General features: G+C 42.6%; 1 protein-coding gene across 3 annotated transcripts in view; it reads right to left on the minus strand.

Moving 5' to 3' along the window:
* PPP2R5E (protein phosphatase 2 regulatory subunit B'epsilon) overlaps positions 1 to 15508 on the minus strand; it is a 67177-nt gene extending 51669 nt beyond the window's left edge. The window contains exons 1-2 of one of the 3 annotated variants that reach the window (XM_072337587.1): positions 15325 to 15508; positions 12486 to 12649 (exon numbers count right to left, since the gene is read on the minus strand). In XM_072337587.1, the coding sequence (XP_072193688.1) occupies positions 12486 to 12642 (157 nt within the window). In that variant the 5' untranslated portion in view covers positions 12643 to 12649; positions 15325 to 15508. The remainder of the gene's footprint in view (positions 1 to 12485; positions 12650 to 15324) is intronic. The other 2 variants (XM_072337585.1, XM_072337586.1) reach the window with 2 other exon arrangements.
* Positions 15509 to 16831: the final 1323 nt, after the last annotated feature.

The raw sequence follows: 16831 nt of genomic DNA on the forward strand, positions 1-16831 counted from the left end.
TGTTCTCAAGATGATATATAAAAATAGAAAGCACATTCCACTAGGAAAATATTTACTTAATAATTTATCATTTCTAAACCTTTACTGCACAAATTAAAGTACAAAGACAGCACACTGAAATCAATGTGAGGGTGTATTTCCAATCACTGTAATACAGCTTCAATTTTTATTGTTATTAGATCTACAAACTTTGCATGAGAAACAAAAGTCACACTTCTCTTGATCCCAAAGCCCTATGTTTAAAACTGGTTCCAGCTCTGAGGGGGACAGGAAAGGCAGAGAAATTCAGTACTGCCAAAATGTCCAGAAATAAAAAGGATAGGAATCTTTAATAAGGAATACTTTAATAAGGAAAGAAATGCCAGAGAGATGCAAGAATCAATTTAGTCCAGATATTAATATCTTCCTTAATGATCTATATGATTAAAATAGCATATAGACAACTTCTAAGTATATTAAACACAGAACTTTGAACAGCAGTAAAGTCAGAAATACTACAAAGGAACGTAAGCAAATTTCTTATGTTGCCAAAAAACAAAGTGAAATTCAGTTTGGAAAAACACCAACTAATATATCTAGGAAAAAATAGTCCCAAATACTGACATTCAGTATGCACCTGGGAAATAATAATGCAGAGAAATAGCACTGACCACAAGAGCTCCACAGAGGGAAAGGCACTGCCCCTGTCCCACTGCATACAGGAGTAAGGGGGAAGGCCTCCCTTCCCAAACCAAAGCACACACAGCAGGGCACTCTACCCCACTATCCTTGCTGCAAATCGAGATATGAAATAGGTCCTGTTGCTTGAGACATTTAAAACTATACAAGCAAAAATGTTATTAAGCATTGAATGCTTTGCTCAAAAGAGCCCAATGGTAATGAAAAAATACCCTAGGTTTTGTTATTCTAAATTGCATATCACCACAGAGCTTTTCCATTAACTTTATCTGAAATATCAGGGGTTTAATCCAGAAGTGTAATACATATCCAAAACTAAATAAACATAAGAATATGTTCACTTCCAAGCTATTTGCTTTTTATTGACCATGAAGTTTTGGCACGTTTCACTACAAGGGAACCAACTTTGAAGATGTTGGCTCTCAGATTAATTTTTGCTCTGGTATGATGCCTGTTCATGCCTGGATCAATTGTGCATAACGAGGAGAGACCAACAATGTGCTCATGTCAAATGAGGCCACCTTGGAATTTAGTCTGAAGAGCATGTCAATCTTTCTCTCTACAAAATCCATGATTAACAAAGTTTCTGCAGCAGGAGTGACTGTTCCTTACCAGGCAGGAAAATAAAAGTAACTCAGAAATACAAGACAGACACTTCAAAACCTGTTCCTAGCCACTCACTTCAGTTTCTAGATGCTATGACATTCCTTAATCAGTGCAATAACCTCAAAACTTAACACTTCTCCTTTGCTAATGTAAAATCAAATTCCACTCTCTCAGCACCTGCTCAGAAGTGTACACAGATAGATCTGGGTTTTGTGGCGTCTCTTTCCCTTTGTTGGAAGAAGGGTTGCTCTGGGATGGGGTTGTCCCCATCTGTGTTAAGAAGAAAGATCTGTCACAGAACTGACACCAGAACCAAACCTTAAACTTGGCCCTGTCTGCCCAAGCAGCCAAGTGCTCCATCCACACACTGTTCGTTAAATGCAACCGTGCTCATTAAGGATGTGGTAGCCAAGGGAGAACAGGACACAGACAGATGGACAGACCTGCCCTAGGAAATGTGACACATTTATCTTGTCCTTGGAATTTCCCACCGTAAGGAGACAAAATAACAAGATTTGCTTAAGAGCCCACAGGGCATCACAACCACCTTTTCCTTACAAGACTGCATTGTTTCTCTTTATTATTTGTGGAACTTGTTTCCTCTTCTGAAATTAAAGAAGAGTGAGAAATTTTTATTCTGTGACCTGAAAGTTCAAGGTAATTGAAGGATAAGGTAAAGATAACCTCAAGCATTTTGTTCCTTTCTCCTTCCTTGCCAGGACTCCTTTTGACGTACCATAATGAAGTGCGTAGAATCTTTCCAGAAGCCTTTTCACTGCTCAGTTATGCCTAGCCCGCAGTACAGATCTCACCTGCTTAGTTCTCTAATATTAAGGGACTTCCTGCAGTTCTTTTTACTGGTGGCCAACAAGATTGAATCTGGCAGCTCAGAGGATATTCTCAGGCAGTTTACAGCAATGAAGCATTTTGAGTTTACGGCATCCAAAATATCACCTAGCAGCAACTGTGATACACTACTTCTTCCTCAAAGTGCACTAAAAGCACTCCATCTCAACCTTCCCACACACACCTACAAAGTCTGCAGCCGTGCTTTGCCATCAAGCACACTCAGAGACAAATAGACCACTTTTCTAAGAGTCAGATCCTGTGTCAGAGCTTTAGGCACCATCTTCATTTCTGTTCCTAGAAGGACTAACTACTTCTCTTCACCAGACCCAAAACCAGAAGGCCAAGTAGACCTAGATGCTAGAACAGAATTTGATCTTGAATAAAATACCTGCTAAGGTTTAGGTTTTGTCAAAAGCAGATAGAGATTTCTACTGATTCCCTATGAGAAGCATGTCAAAGTAGCAGCTATTTTTTCTCTCTCAGTCTTGCCTTTGCCACTCTTACTGTGCTTTTTAAAGATGAGAATAAATTTCAACCGCCGTAGTTTCTTAGCACTGGGACATTGGAGATGATGTTTCTTCTATTAATAGGAAGAATAAAATAATAAAATAAAAAAATCGAGGAAATACATGGTGCAGAAGGGACGAGGAGGACTAGTGCCTGAATAACAGGCCTGTGCTGCAGCAAGGCGTGATGGCAGCAGCAGGGGCAGGATGGCACTGGCACGCTTCACAGGGTGGATCTCCAACCTGACAGGCTTCATCTTGCCTTCAGAAGTGCAGACAAACAACCTCTGCAACACACTGAAGGAGCTTAAGATGATGAAAAGGTGTTTTTTTTTTCCTCTTTCTAAACACATCTGATTTTACTATATTGCGGTTTTCAATAACCTCTGCAATCCACTCTACCTGGAATGCCTGTTTTTATGTGCACGGGTGAGTTTTATCACCCTCTTGTGGAAAAATACGTGAATTGTATCTGTCAGAGGTCAGAAGCGGAAAGTGGAGTACAGAAGATGATCACAGAGAACAAAGAAGGGAAAAGAAAGGGAAAATATTTGCTGGGTGGAATAGAGAGGAAATGCAAGCAACAACAATAACCAGTGATACAGTGCCACATCAGCTCCCGTCAGCAAAACCCACCTCCAAAGGGCTCTCTGAAACACCAAAACACAACCAGCTGCCAAATTTCCTCCCCTTGGTAATACTGCCTGTGTTCACCAAGCGGATGATGTTTCCTGTGTTGGTTTCAAGGATTGCCTCAGCTGTAACCATCATCTTCCACACCTTTGTTCCCACCGATGGAAAAGATAGATGCCCCAAACTGAACTCAGAAAACACTTCCTACATACGTTTTCCATTTTAAAAAACATTCTGCATGTAAAATCTGTGCCTTACTGTAATTTGGAAGTGGAGAGGACAGGAGAAACTTACCAACTAATGGAAGTTTAGACATTTGCGTTACCTCCTTCTGGTTAACGTATCAGAAATAAGAATATTTAATTGCCCTAAAATCCTTTCTTCATTTTCTGACTATCCCCATTATCAACTTGAATTGACATCTGGAATTATGAAAGAAACAAATTTATTGCAACTTGCATTTAAAAACTTGAAAAACATAGGCTGGGTTGGTACAAGAGAGAAGCAACAAAAGTAACAGTTGATACTACATGAGGCCAATGATGCTACAGAGACAAAAAAGAAATCCCAAGCCAAAAAAAGACCAGCTCAGATGAGATCGATACCACAGGCATGGTGAAAATAAGGGAATATCTCTCTGCAGCTTCCTGAAAGCCTTCCCACAGAACACCAGATCCTATCCAACACAAAACACAGTTGTTTCTTCTTACTAACGCCTGTCTTTTTCTCCATGCACCTCAACAAGTTCCAAACCCATTCTTAATTATCAATCTCCAATTAATCTTCCAATCTCTGATCCTCTTAATTATAGCAATAAGTGAAAAAGCAGTTTTCCCTCATGTTACCCAATGCACAACATTTATATCCACACACCGTTCACGGGGAACAGCATAAAATGGGTAACTATGCAACATTTATTTCACTGTTTTAATGCTTCACAAAGGTATGGGATTTTTCTGAATAAAATTACAATATGTGTGTGCTTAACCATCACCACCAACAGAGCAGTCAAACCCTAAGAATGAGCACTTCTACTGCCAGCTACACAGTTACCTGCACTTACTCATCATCCCTGAGGTATCACTGATGATTCCTTCTAGCTTCCCGAAAATACCACCAACTAGGGAAGGCGAAGTCTGCGAATGATGCCTTTCAGCAAATGCACCTGCTTCATAAAGCTTCAAATTCTGTGGTTCAAACCCACCAAATAATGTACAGATCCTTATTATGTGAATAACAAACTGCTTGCCTCCTTCTCTCTTTTAACTTGCACAGTAACAATGTATCACATTAAATTGCTAAAACAAGCTCTCTAGGTCAGAGGACACATGAAACCACTGTTACAGATGAGCTGGCAAGATGTCCAATGATGTTCAACACAGCTTACACCAAACTGGCATTCCGTTTTCCCTTGTGGGAAGCTACCCAGAAAAGCCTCATTCTCTTCCTCACTTTCTGACCATTTCAGCTTGTACACTGACCCCTTCTTCACTGTGGCCCTTCTCCTCCATAAACCGCACCATACAGCAGGGAAGGTGTCAGGCACATCACCTTCAGGGAAAACTACTGCAGCTGAGAATCTGACATATGGATCAGAAAAGACAGAACAGAGGCAAACAATAAATGGTTTAAATACAAAGTAACGATTCTATTTTATTCAAATGTACCAATAAAAACATCAAAAGGCGTTGAAGTGTTTTAAAATGAAATTATTATATACTTTGTTCACAAGTGACACTATTTAATATAGCAGTTAATTAGTATGAGACACGCTGTGACTTGAAAAATAAACTTCTATAGGAGGTTGAAAACACATTCTTTGATTAAATACATCTAAGACCATTAAAAAAAAAAAAATCAAAATTATACCCATCACTGCCACTGAAAACCCCTGCAGCAAGCTATTATTATGAATCATTAATACTTCTGATCAAAACCAGTCCCCCGTAGCTCGACTTTAAGGCTTTACTCAAAACAATTCTTCCATCAAGTGCAGCAACTGAGGGGCACTGAGTATTTTACACTCATTCCTTGGACAGCTACTACAGCTTTCCAAAGCATCCTACACAGACTCTCAGACTGTAGCACTGCAGCTGCAGCAGCATTTTATTCTATTTCTTAGCAGAAAACCATGCTCAGAAGTTACCAGCTCTATGTAGAAGTCTACCACCGTACCAGTTCTGGTGATTCAACTGAAAGGGCACAGGATACTGAAGCAGATGACAACAGTTATTAAGATTTAAATAAAGAAACAGAAGGCAAAACATTTTTAAACAATCTGATCCCAAAAACGCTTCCCCAGTGAGACAGTGTAGTGTACGACTGGGAACTTCTCCCATGAGCTTTGCCTCCAGAATATGAAAATCATACAGCTACATCTGCAACAACCAGCAACACAGCCAGTGAGAACTGCAAGACGTACCCTGCCATGGACTCCGTGAGTCCTCCTGTGTGTTACAGCTAAAAGATATTGCACAACTGAGCCAGAGAAACGGCAGTCGCCTGAATGAGCAAACTGTGGGTGAAAGGAAGTTACCCTGAGCCTAAAAATAGTTTATTGTCCTCCCACTCCCCTGAAAGTGCAAATGAAAACGCTTGTTTTTCAGGAAGACGCGCGCTCACAGTGGACGAACACGAAGGCGCTGCCTCCCTGCTATAAAACCTCATTGATGGACAAAAGTAGTAGCCAAGTACTGAATCTTAAAACAGACAAATGAAATAACACTTAGACCTTTTATATTATATTAAATAAATAAGTTGCTTGTATACACGGATGTGCATTATACACATTTGATACACACAAGCACAAGCAATAAATCACACACATGACTCCAGAGCTTTGGAAAATGGGCATCTAAAATATAAAGCTCCATATCATTATCTGTAATAAATAAAGGCAGCACTGCACTTCCAACTAGCATAGAAATAACTGTGTGGCTAAACCAGAATCTGCATTTGTTAAAAAGACTTTAGGAAAAAGAAACATAAAGGAGGTACTCATTACAGAAACAGGAGGTTCCATTACAGACTCATCGTAGAGATTCACCTGGACACAGAACACTTTAATATTATTAGAGAAATAAAGAATACTGAGAAGCACATTACAGAGACATGGCGTATAAACACAGGCTGAAAACAATTGCTTCTGATGATGGTGAAGTCCAGACATTCCTGAAAATCATCATCAAGATTTTAGACTCAATCTTGCGAAGAGTACAGAAATATCTGTCTCCTACACAGCAATTGCAAGTCACTTCGATTTTAAAGGTAATTAAAAAGAAAGAAGTGGGAACAATCATTCCTTAACATTTCCACAAAGCAGAGTGAGAAATTCAGGAAGGAAGAGAACTACTACTGAAGGTCTGGGCAAGGGAAACATGGGCTAAAGAAAGAATCTGCCAATCTAATTAGACCTAGGAACACATAAATAAAGACAGACGAATGGAAACAGATTATTAGAATATAAAGGCTAAGCCATCAGGATTTCTCACCAACCGCACTTTCACTGATATACTGTCAGCGTACAAAGGTTTGTTTTGTTTTACTGAGGCGTTGACTTGCAAGGCAATGTTTCCACAGATACACATTGTCTGCAAATACAGTTCTACAGAACTACATTCTGGACACGAGAAAAAACAGCCTGCAGAGAAACTTCCACAAAGCGGAATGTAATTGCCAAACAGATTTTAGAACAACCAGAAACGTTTAAGATCACTGGAAGAAACTGTCCTACGCTACAACCACCAGATGTTTACAACATTGAAGAGGACATTAAATACATAACCAAAAAAGAACTGCCAAGAGCATAAGAAAAGGTGAAGAGTTTAACCGTGCATGACAGGAACTCCACATATCATAAGGCCGAAAGTAGGGATAAATCCTACTTCCTTTTGGAACTGTGGCCCCTTTCCCAAACCTTACAGGGAGAGCCTGCTATGTCTGCACTTCTTTCAGTCAGAACAAGTGCAAAATTCTGTACAGAAGCTCCAGGACTGATGTTTGATTCACCATTATGTGCGGAGCAGACCATGTGCCAAGGTCCCTTTCAGACAATAAATGAGGATTTATTTCCACTTATGGAAATCAAGCAAAATTTGATTTTGCAAGTCACAACCATTATGATCCTCTATTCTTGTTTGTAAATTAGGATAAAGTATTAACTTTAGATATTTTATTAATAGTTAATTGATATTTGTAAAGCATTCCAGATTTCATAAAGGGAGACTAGTATAGAAATGACAAGCAGCCAACTCTCATGCAAATGAACAGAAAATACAAGCTTTCTTCCTCTTCAACTCAGACAGTAACTACCATTTTCCATATGTGCCATTTCTTTAGACTTAAATATTTTTAATGCATTATAAAGAGGATATATATATATATTTTTTAATCAGATCTATTTGAGAAGGAAGGTACACATCTTGCAGTTCTCACTTAAGCAAAAGTCTTCTGGAGTTGGAAGGATCTCTGACTATTTAGGAACTTCAGCATTGGGCCTACAGATAGGATTGACAAGAAAAGCTTATAATAAAATCACACCTATGGGGAAATAATATAATGATCAAAAGCAAACAGCAAGTGAAAGGTTTTCCCTAACTGACTATGCAGCACTCTTTTGTTGCCACTACAGCAATTCTTTAATGCCATGGAAACTATCCGATAAATGTATAAGAAGCTCAATAAATTTCATAATATTGAGGTAGCGAAGCAATTGGTATTGTTGACAGAGAACTTCTCTTCTGAGCGCCTCCTTTAAGAAAGAAAAATTGCCTAAAATAAAAATTATAGTTTGAGCTGAGGCCTGTTTTCAACAAAAATAAACCTGAAAGTCCCTACACTGCGTTAGAATACTGGAGAATGTGGGAGAATGGCAGGAAACAAGAGGAGCCCCTTGAAATTATAAAAATGGGATCTATTGCTTTAATATTTAAATCTGTCTTTTGTATGGTTTGCTTTATACCTTACTATGCATTTTTAATGAGAATAGGAGGATGAGAAGAATATCGTGAATCACATGCTAGTTTTCTGCCCAATTCTGTTCAACATATATTTGTAAGCCATATGATCTCTGTAGTCACCTGCATGCATTCTTCATGCCCTGGACACTCCTCTAACATGACAGATACTGCCAGAAACAGAAAAGGACTCTCTGCTTTTAGAGTTAATAATGAAATTGGTCTGTTTTTATGTGCTCAGTATTACAATACAGGATTTATTTTTCCTACCAGCGTTATATCCCTACTGATCTTCCTCCAAAGACTTGTAAGTTAAGAGTATCTACTGAAAATGAAAGTAAAAGAAGCTTCCTAAGTACCACCCCTTTCCAATGCACATACAACATACAATACCACCTTCTGATACGGAGGCATTGAGGCATGCCACAGACTTGGTTAGCAAACTCTGCATGGATGTGCCTAAGGCACAGAGGTGAATGTTGTCATTATAAGATAAAGGCTCTTCACCAGGACTGCCACAAACCAGCTACCTCAGGGACCTGCCAACCCTACCGATACCAAGAGCCTCCTTTAAAGATAAGGCAAAATGTAAAGCCTTGTAACACAGGGCAGGACATACCAGCAAAGAACATGCAAGTACTTAAGTGCATGTGAGATCTAAACCTTTTTACAAGTACATATATTGAAAATGCAAGCCAACTGTACCATAGCTTCTGTTTGCAATTCTTGTACCATCCCACTTGAAACAAAGGAGGACAGACTGCTTTTGAAACATGAGATTCAACATTAGTCATATTATAGAACAACTCCAAATTATCACAGAACCATAGAATGGCCTGGGTTGAAAAGAACCACAATGATCATCCAGTTTCAACTCCCTGCTATGTGCAGGGTCACCAACCACCAGACCAGGCTGCCCGGAGCCACATCCAGCCTGGCCTTGAATGCCTGCAAGGATGGGGTATCCACAAGCTCCTTGGGCAACCTGTTCCAATGTGTTACCACCCTCTGAGTGAAAAACTTCCTCTTAATATCTAACCTAACCCTCCTGTTTAGACAAAGCGCAGTAAATAACAACAATTAAATGATCAGAAAATCAGACTGCAGAAGAACAGAGGACACAAAAGTCTTGACTACATGAGGAGCTTTTTTATTTTTTTGGCTTGGGGCATTGGAGAGCTTTAATTCAGCCCAATAGGGCCTCAGAAGGCTCCTGCATCTCATAAATACATTAAATGTTTGTTCACAAAGAGCTAAACAATATACACATATAAGTTAATTAAAAATAAAACACACAGTAACAACCTCATTCCCCTATGCTTTAAGTAGAATAAGCTCCACTGAAAACTCCAGTTCTTCTCACTGCATTTCCTAACTGGCAAGTTATCATTCAGCCTTGTACATAACACTGAAACACATTCTGTCTCCTATTTCTGTTTCCTGAAACATTATTATCAAATAAACTACAGCTCCGACTTATCTGTTCTTGCAATACAGGCATGTATGTCCACAGAAAGGAACAGACTGCATTAAAACACTACCAAAACAAGCCATTTCGCTGTATGTGACTCTGCCCCTGGGGAAAGGAATGAGAGCAGATAAGATGTGACAGATGCGTAGTCACGTCACTTAATACACAACTGGAAGGTGCTCAAATCATTATGGTGACAGGCACAGTACAAAAACTTGCAAAGAAGGGACACAGCATTTATCTAGTTTGCCGCATACTTTATTCTTGTAATGAAAGAAGGTACTGAAGTCCACACAGCTGCTTCCCTGAGAGAAAATATAGGCTGCAACTATCAACATGAGATGTAGTTCGAGAGGAGCAGGAGAGGGGAGTGGGAGAGAAGAGCACGGCATGTTTGGTTTTGTCTGCACAACTCTTCCATCACAAATATAAAATGTTTAAGGTCAAATTCAAGGTCTGTCCTCTAAAAATTTCCTGTCCTGAAATATTTTTAAACAGGTTTAATGAAACTTGAAACTTACCCAAAACAAGAAGTACACTTAGCAACTGGAGATCTCCAAACTGATCTGATCTCATTATTCATATAATAAGAATAAAATAGGAAATCATGTGGTTACTGAATAAAGTAATAGGACTAGTTACTTGTTGGAGGGTAAGTGCAGGCCCAAAAGTTTAAAGATTAGGACTTTCAGACAATTGTCCAGGAAAAGCATGAAAAATGCAGATGAAATATCACTTCTTTCAGGTTAAATAATCCTAACTGTTGCAGTCATCAAAGTAGATCAAGAATAATTCTAAATAGCAGCACAATTTTTAACTGTTGGTGTCCCTTCAGTAGTGACCAATACCACTGCTGTTTCAGATGCATCATCAGGCCCAAATCCTGCAAAATGATCTGTACAGAGCCCTGTGCCTACAGGAATCCGCATTAAGTCAAAGGGGGAAAACCAACTCGCAGGATCAGATTCTTAATTTGAAGCTGGACCACTGTAACTCATTATGACACTAATCATAAATATCTCAGTAACGCTCTCTGTGCCCCATCTGTTTTATCTTATTATAGCTTTATACCTCAATCCACAGGACTAGCTACAGCAGTCAAAATAAACACCTGTGTTTCTGCAGGACCACGTCCTCAGGCAAAGCCAACGTTTTTCTTATGTCTGTGCACACACCTACCATGTTCCCTGAACAGGACTATGCAATATAAGCAAATAATTTGAACATTTACTCAAATACTAAGTGTTTTTTGGTAATGCAGCCACTTAAGCCAAAGGACAAACTCTATTTACTGAAATGTAACAAGTCGTATTTTTAAGGGAAATTACCTGCAAAATGACCTGCAAAAATAGACAAATGGGGTTTTAAATGACTTCAAATGAGCATTTGCTTCTTTATCTTACTTTCGCTAAACAACTGGAAAAGTTCATAGAAGAAAATTCACTACAAACCAGAACCACCAAATCCACTGACACTGGAAGAGACACTGAAAAATGGTGAGTAGTTGAAGCACTCCAGGCCCACCTTGCTCTTCCAGTCTTCTCTATGCTTCCAAATCAGCCCTTGCCAGTTTAATACAGCAGGGTTAGATGGTCCTTTGGACCTTTCTTCTGAGCAAGTATGCTTATTTGTACATTCTCACATGCATTCCACAGAAAGAAGCCTTAACTATTTTAATGACAACTCCAGCAGAATAAATCCTACAATCCAAGTTTAATTTAATTTAAGAGATACATGTAAGCTGTGTGATTATTTTCTTTTTTCTTTTTGCAACTTGTCTGTTTTTTTATGAAGAAGCGAGGTTACAAACCAAACCAAAGTGCAATTACACATTCATTACATATTTCAGTACTGATTACCAGATTTATCAAATGAGTAGAGGAAGAGATCTGGGAAATCTACATGCCCACAAAGCAAAAATGAACAGGCCTAATATTAAACCTATTCATCTTTCTATTTTCCAGAATAATCAGCACAAATTATGCTTAGCTCCATTCGTTGTAACAGAAAAGAAGAACGGCAATGAAAAAGATTCCCAAAACTCAGTAAGAACTCAGTGAAAGGAAACACTTCTAGAAGGTGATTCCTTCTGCCACACCAAACATAATTCTGAGAGAAACTGCTGGCCCCAGGATTTGTACTGAAATTCAGTGCCAAACAGGATTTAGAGCAAGCATTCGAGATATTAGAGAGATACTGTCAGCCTTTTAAGAGCTGTAAGCTGGATCATCATTTCCTTTCCCAAATTAGAAGTTAAATTTTCCTGCAGCAACTCAACTGGAGCAGGGATATGCAGGCTGTCCTCACAGTAATGTCTTGCCCAAGACCTGATCTTTCCTCTCGAGATGCTGCAGTGCATGGGACCTTTCAATTCCAAAACCCAACAGAATCCAGGGGCTGCGTGCAACTTTCCCCATGCTCACAAGGCAGCTTGGCCTCACCATAACTATTGCTCAGTTGGTGTTATCTGCTGAGTATTCACAATCTAAAATCCTCACACACAGCCTGGGTGCCTTGAAAATTCAAGTCATCATACGGGTTAACATTAGCATTTAAAACTTCCAGAAGTATTGCAAACAATTACCACACCCTCAAGTCACAGATAAAATATTCTGTAGAGCTTAAATACATACATTTCTGGCATGAAACATTCCTCATTACTGGCAAAATTTCCATGCAACTTCTGGCAACATAACACTTCGAGTTTAGAAATCAACCAGAGAGTAACACTGTTTTTTGACTTACGGTTTTTAGGTATTTTTAATTAAAAATCATTCTTGAGCTTACCTTTCAGCAGAGGCAGGGGAGTTAACTCGATAGGCTTGCCCTGAGACCTAAACTGGGAGGAGCTTTGTGACCTCTTCTGTCTGGCTTTTCTGACGGACTTCCGAGAAAATCCGTCTACTTTATCCACTGATGGAGGAGTTGTTGGTGCTGAGGACATATCCCTACTGAAAGAAAACAAGCATTACAAATACAATCCGAAACTGATGAAATGGGTAAAGATTAACTGACATTTTCCAACCCCCTTGATCTGTCTTCTCTGTTCTCCTTCCGACAGCTCACCCAGATAGAGCGTTTGGAGAGATAACCCACCAATACACATGCAGGTCTTAGAGAATAAATCATAGGAATAGTGCAATTTCTTCTCTCTCCCTTGTTTTATCTGCCCCACATTTACTGAAAACCCCACAACAGGAAAAATTCTGACCTAATGACGACATCATCACATCAACAGAACTTCATACACCTGTGGACTTGACAAAGGGCTGAAGCCTTGACTACGTGTTATGTGAGACAAAGTAACTTGAACTCATGCTGGAAGGCATGATGCAAGCTAAATGATGGGTACTCAAGAAGGTATGAACATCTTTTTCACTACAGAGTCATCAAAGTGCACGGGACAGAAGAAAAAGATCAGTATATTTACCATACCTGCGTACAAGACCTTATAGCAACGCTAAAAAGTACCACCAAAAGCACTAACATGCTTCACAATTTCACTAGAACTGACAAAATTTCACATACTGCTTCTTTACTCTCCATTTCAGACATTCTGTTTTTGTACGGAGTCTCTGAACACACAGTTATTCCACGTTCTGGCATTTTAGCAGTAAGAGCAGTATGGTAGCCATAACAGTTCTAAGGGCACAAGCCAGACGAGGTTTGCAGAGAGGCAAAGAGCCAAAAAAGGTCTCTGCAAGCAGAAGTTTGTTTGTTTCCCAACTCTATCAGCTGGTCTGAGAAATAAGCATTGCCTCTTCCTATAAAACACGCCCTGGTAATGCTGCTGTAGCTAATTCCATATTACTGAAAAATATCAAAAGGAAGCTTTTAAAGAGTGGATTCCTGCAACCAGCTATTGTATTTAGCAGCCTGTCTCGCCTGTTAAAAAGGCACATTGCATCTTGGTGCATGACATGAGTAATACTTCAGGAAAACAAGGCAGGAGGAATTTCGGCCTACATATTTCAAGCAGCGCTGCATACAGTTAACTTTACCAGCATGTGCACCTCTATTATTCATGTCAGTAAAACCACGATTAGGCAGAGCACTCTGCCAGTTTCAGTAGGGCCACACACTCGTGCAAAGTTAAGTATCGGCATAAGCACTTGCAGGATCAGGGTCTTAGAACATGTCCTTGGAAAGCATTACTCATCCTCAATGTCTGTTGACTTCAATTACCAAAGTGACTCGCAGGCTAAAAGAAGTTGATTCCACACGATCGAGAACACTTTCAAGTGCTTATTTTATTAAAATATTTGGTTACTCATATGCTGCATAAATTATTGAAGCCATTGAAAGAGACATTATTTGGATCAGCCTTTTACAAGAGAAGCTTTGGAAAGTACAATTTAAGGCAACTGTAAACAAGTTCAGGAAGAAAAGAACCGTTCAATGCGAAATTATATATACGCTCACTAAACCTCTCAGAAATGGAAGTACAAACCCCACAGCTTCTCCAAGGCGGCATGTGCAGCACCAGATGCTGAGCTGTGCAGCTGGCATTACCGTCAGAATAAAGCCTTACACCATCTTTTTCATTTTTCCTGAGGTCGTCTCCACCACCAGCTTATACTTTCCAAATATCAGACGCTGTCGGCAACGCGATCCCATCCCTTACACCGGGTTTATTTGCTATCCAGGGGGAAAGAAATCCAGGCATCCAGGCCCCAGACGAGATTAATATATAAAAAAGTCTGAAAAACTGAAATAGAACGGCCTGCGCTCCAGCACCCGCTTCTAAGGTTCCAAAGCTCCGCCAAAAATATCCATAAGCACAAAGTTACCTGTTACATAAACCCAAATTACGGGAAATAGCAGCAGAAATACACAGCTAAAAGCCGGATCCGTTGGCCTTGTTTCATCTCATCGAAAAAGATTCCTCTGCCCGTCACGTGCGCGGCTGAAGTGTAACCATCCCTGCACTCTCTCTCAAGATGAAATCACCAAAATAATAACAATGCTAATAACAACGGGCAGCGAGCAGAGCGGATGGCCCAGCTGCAGGATCACGGTGTCAGCGTGGAGCCTCACAGGCACCTCTCCGCTGTAAATTTAGTAACAGTTTCCCTCACCTGCGTTATAAATTATTAAAGCCCGATTCTAATTCCACAAGGCTGCATCCAGCCTGACAACACCGTGGTAAACACCGATCCCTTTTTTTTTTTTTTCATCCCTTCAAATGAGCCTCCACTCGCCTGAACGCCGCTATAAGGGCGAAACACGATTCCAACCGGGTGGGGGGGAGGAAAGAGGAAAAAAAAATAAAATAAATGAGATTATTTATTGCGTGTAGGAAAGCTGTGGAGCTTAAGAGCTGTTTCTCCCAACGAGGGGTCGTATTCTCGCAGAATGGAGCACGGGGAGGAAGGCGAAGCCACGCACCCCAGATTAGGGGGGATGGGGAGGGCGGCGAGGCGGGGGGACGTGAAAATAGCGACGGAGCGCACCGGGAGGGCCCGGGGCCGCCGCGCCGCCATCCGCCGCCTCCCGCCCGCTGCCATCGGCTGTCATTTCCCGGCGGGAGCCCCGCAGCTGGAACATGTCCTCCCGCAGCACTCTCACCGCCCCCCCCTCCCTCTCCGCCCCGGGCCTCCTCCTCCCCAAGCCGCGATGGAGTTACCTTGACCCTCCTGGTTGAGAAGCCGAAGACGGGGGGGAGGCGGCGACGGCCTGAGCCGGGCTCGGCGGAGCGCGGCCGATGCCTGGAGTGCGGTACGCGCCGGGCTCGGTCCCCGCCGCGGCGGCGCAGCAGCCTGTAGGCCTCGGCGGCGTTGGCGGCCTCCCCGGCGCAGGGCGGCGTTGGCGGCGGCTTCAGGAGCGGGCGGCTGCTCGGGCTGCGCTCAGTCCCATGCACTCGGCGCGGCCCCCTGCCTGCGATGCCTGCTGCCTCACTCACATTCCCGGCGGAGCCCTGCGGAGGGGCCCTGAGGAGGCGGCAGAGGGGAGGGGGGGGGGCAAAAGGGGGGGGAAGCGGGGGGAGCCGAGCCGAGGCGAGGGGGAGCGGCGGGCGCGGTGCGGGCGGCCCGGGCGGCGCCGCGAAGGGAGGGAAGGCCTCTTCCGCTGGCGGCTGCCTCAGGTGAGCGGCAGGGTCCCGGTGGGTGTCAGGGTCGCGCTCCGGCTCGCTCCTATTGTCACTCTCAGCGGGCTCCGGCCATGGCACTCGCTCACACACACGCACTCACACACATACACTCCCTCGCTCACTCACAACCGAGCGTGCTGCCACCGCCCCCCGCCCGCGGCCCGCCCTCCGCTCCCGCCCACCCGAGCGCCGCCGCCGGGACGCGCCGCCTCATTGGCGCCCGCCGCTGCCGCCGGGACAGCCGGGAAAGGAAGAGGAGCGCGGCCGAAGGAGGAGCGGGTGGCGGCGGCGGCTGCAGCAGCTGAGTGCAATGGCGGCTGCTCTTCTTGTCCATCTGCGGGCCGAGCGGGAGCGAGGCACATCGACTGAGGTAAAAGCCCTGAAATCCGCGAGGTAAACCATCCTATTCCTGAGGTAAAAGCTAATATTCCCGAGGTAAAACCACGTAATCCTGAGGGGAAATGTCTCACTGGGCCCTGTATGGGGTTCGGAGCCCCTTCCCGGGGCGGGACGGCCCCACCGCAACGTCCAGGGCCGGGCCCTCAGCGCCCGCCGTGCTCTCTGGCCGCCCCAGACGGGTTCCCGTCCGCAGGGCTCTCCAGCCAGGCCGGCTCCCTTTCTCTCTCTGTCATCTTTCCTAAAGTGTATTTACAGCTATAGCAGCCAGCACGATGGCTGGGGGTGCAGGTAGCATCGAGAGCTGTTTTGTTTAAATTCGTTTGCAGTGCTGAGTTGGTATAGCCAAAGGTCCCTGATGTACGGTTTGAGGCGGTTATGTCTTCTGTTTGTTCAGCTACTGAGTGCCTAAACCTTGAAAATTGACTAATCCTGCAAAGGATTTCCACTCGTTTACTCCCCAGAGATGTGAGCAGCAGTGTTGGTGTAACAGAGGAGTTAGGACTCAGGTGGATGTGATTGACAGTGATTGGAGCTGTTGGGAAAGAACTTTCAGATCCACTGAAGTTCACCCAGGCGAGTTCTGTGCACCAGTCTTTGCTGTGGCTCCAAGGAGAAGCAGGAACTCAATAATTATAAGCTCCCTGCT

This window comes from Excalfactoria chinensis, chromosome 5 (assembly GCF_039878825.1).
Source record: "Excalfactoria chinensis isolate bCotChi1 chromosome 5, bCotChi1.hap2, whole genome shotgun sequence".
In the NCBI taxonomy this organism is placed as follows: domain Eukaryota; kingdom Metazoa; phylum Chordata; class Aves; order Galliformes; family Phasianidae; genus Excalfactoria; species Excalfactoria chinensis.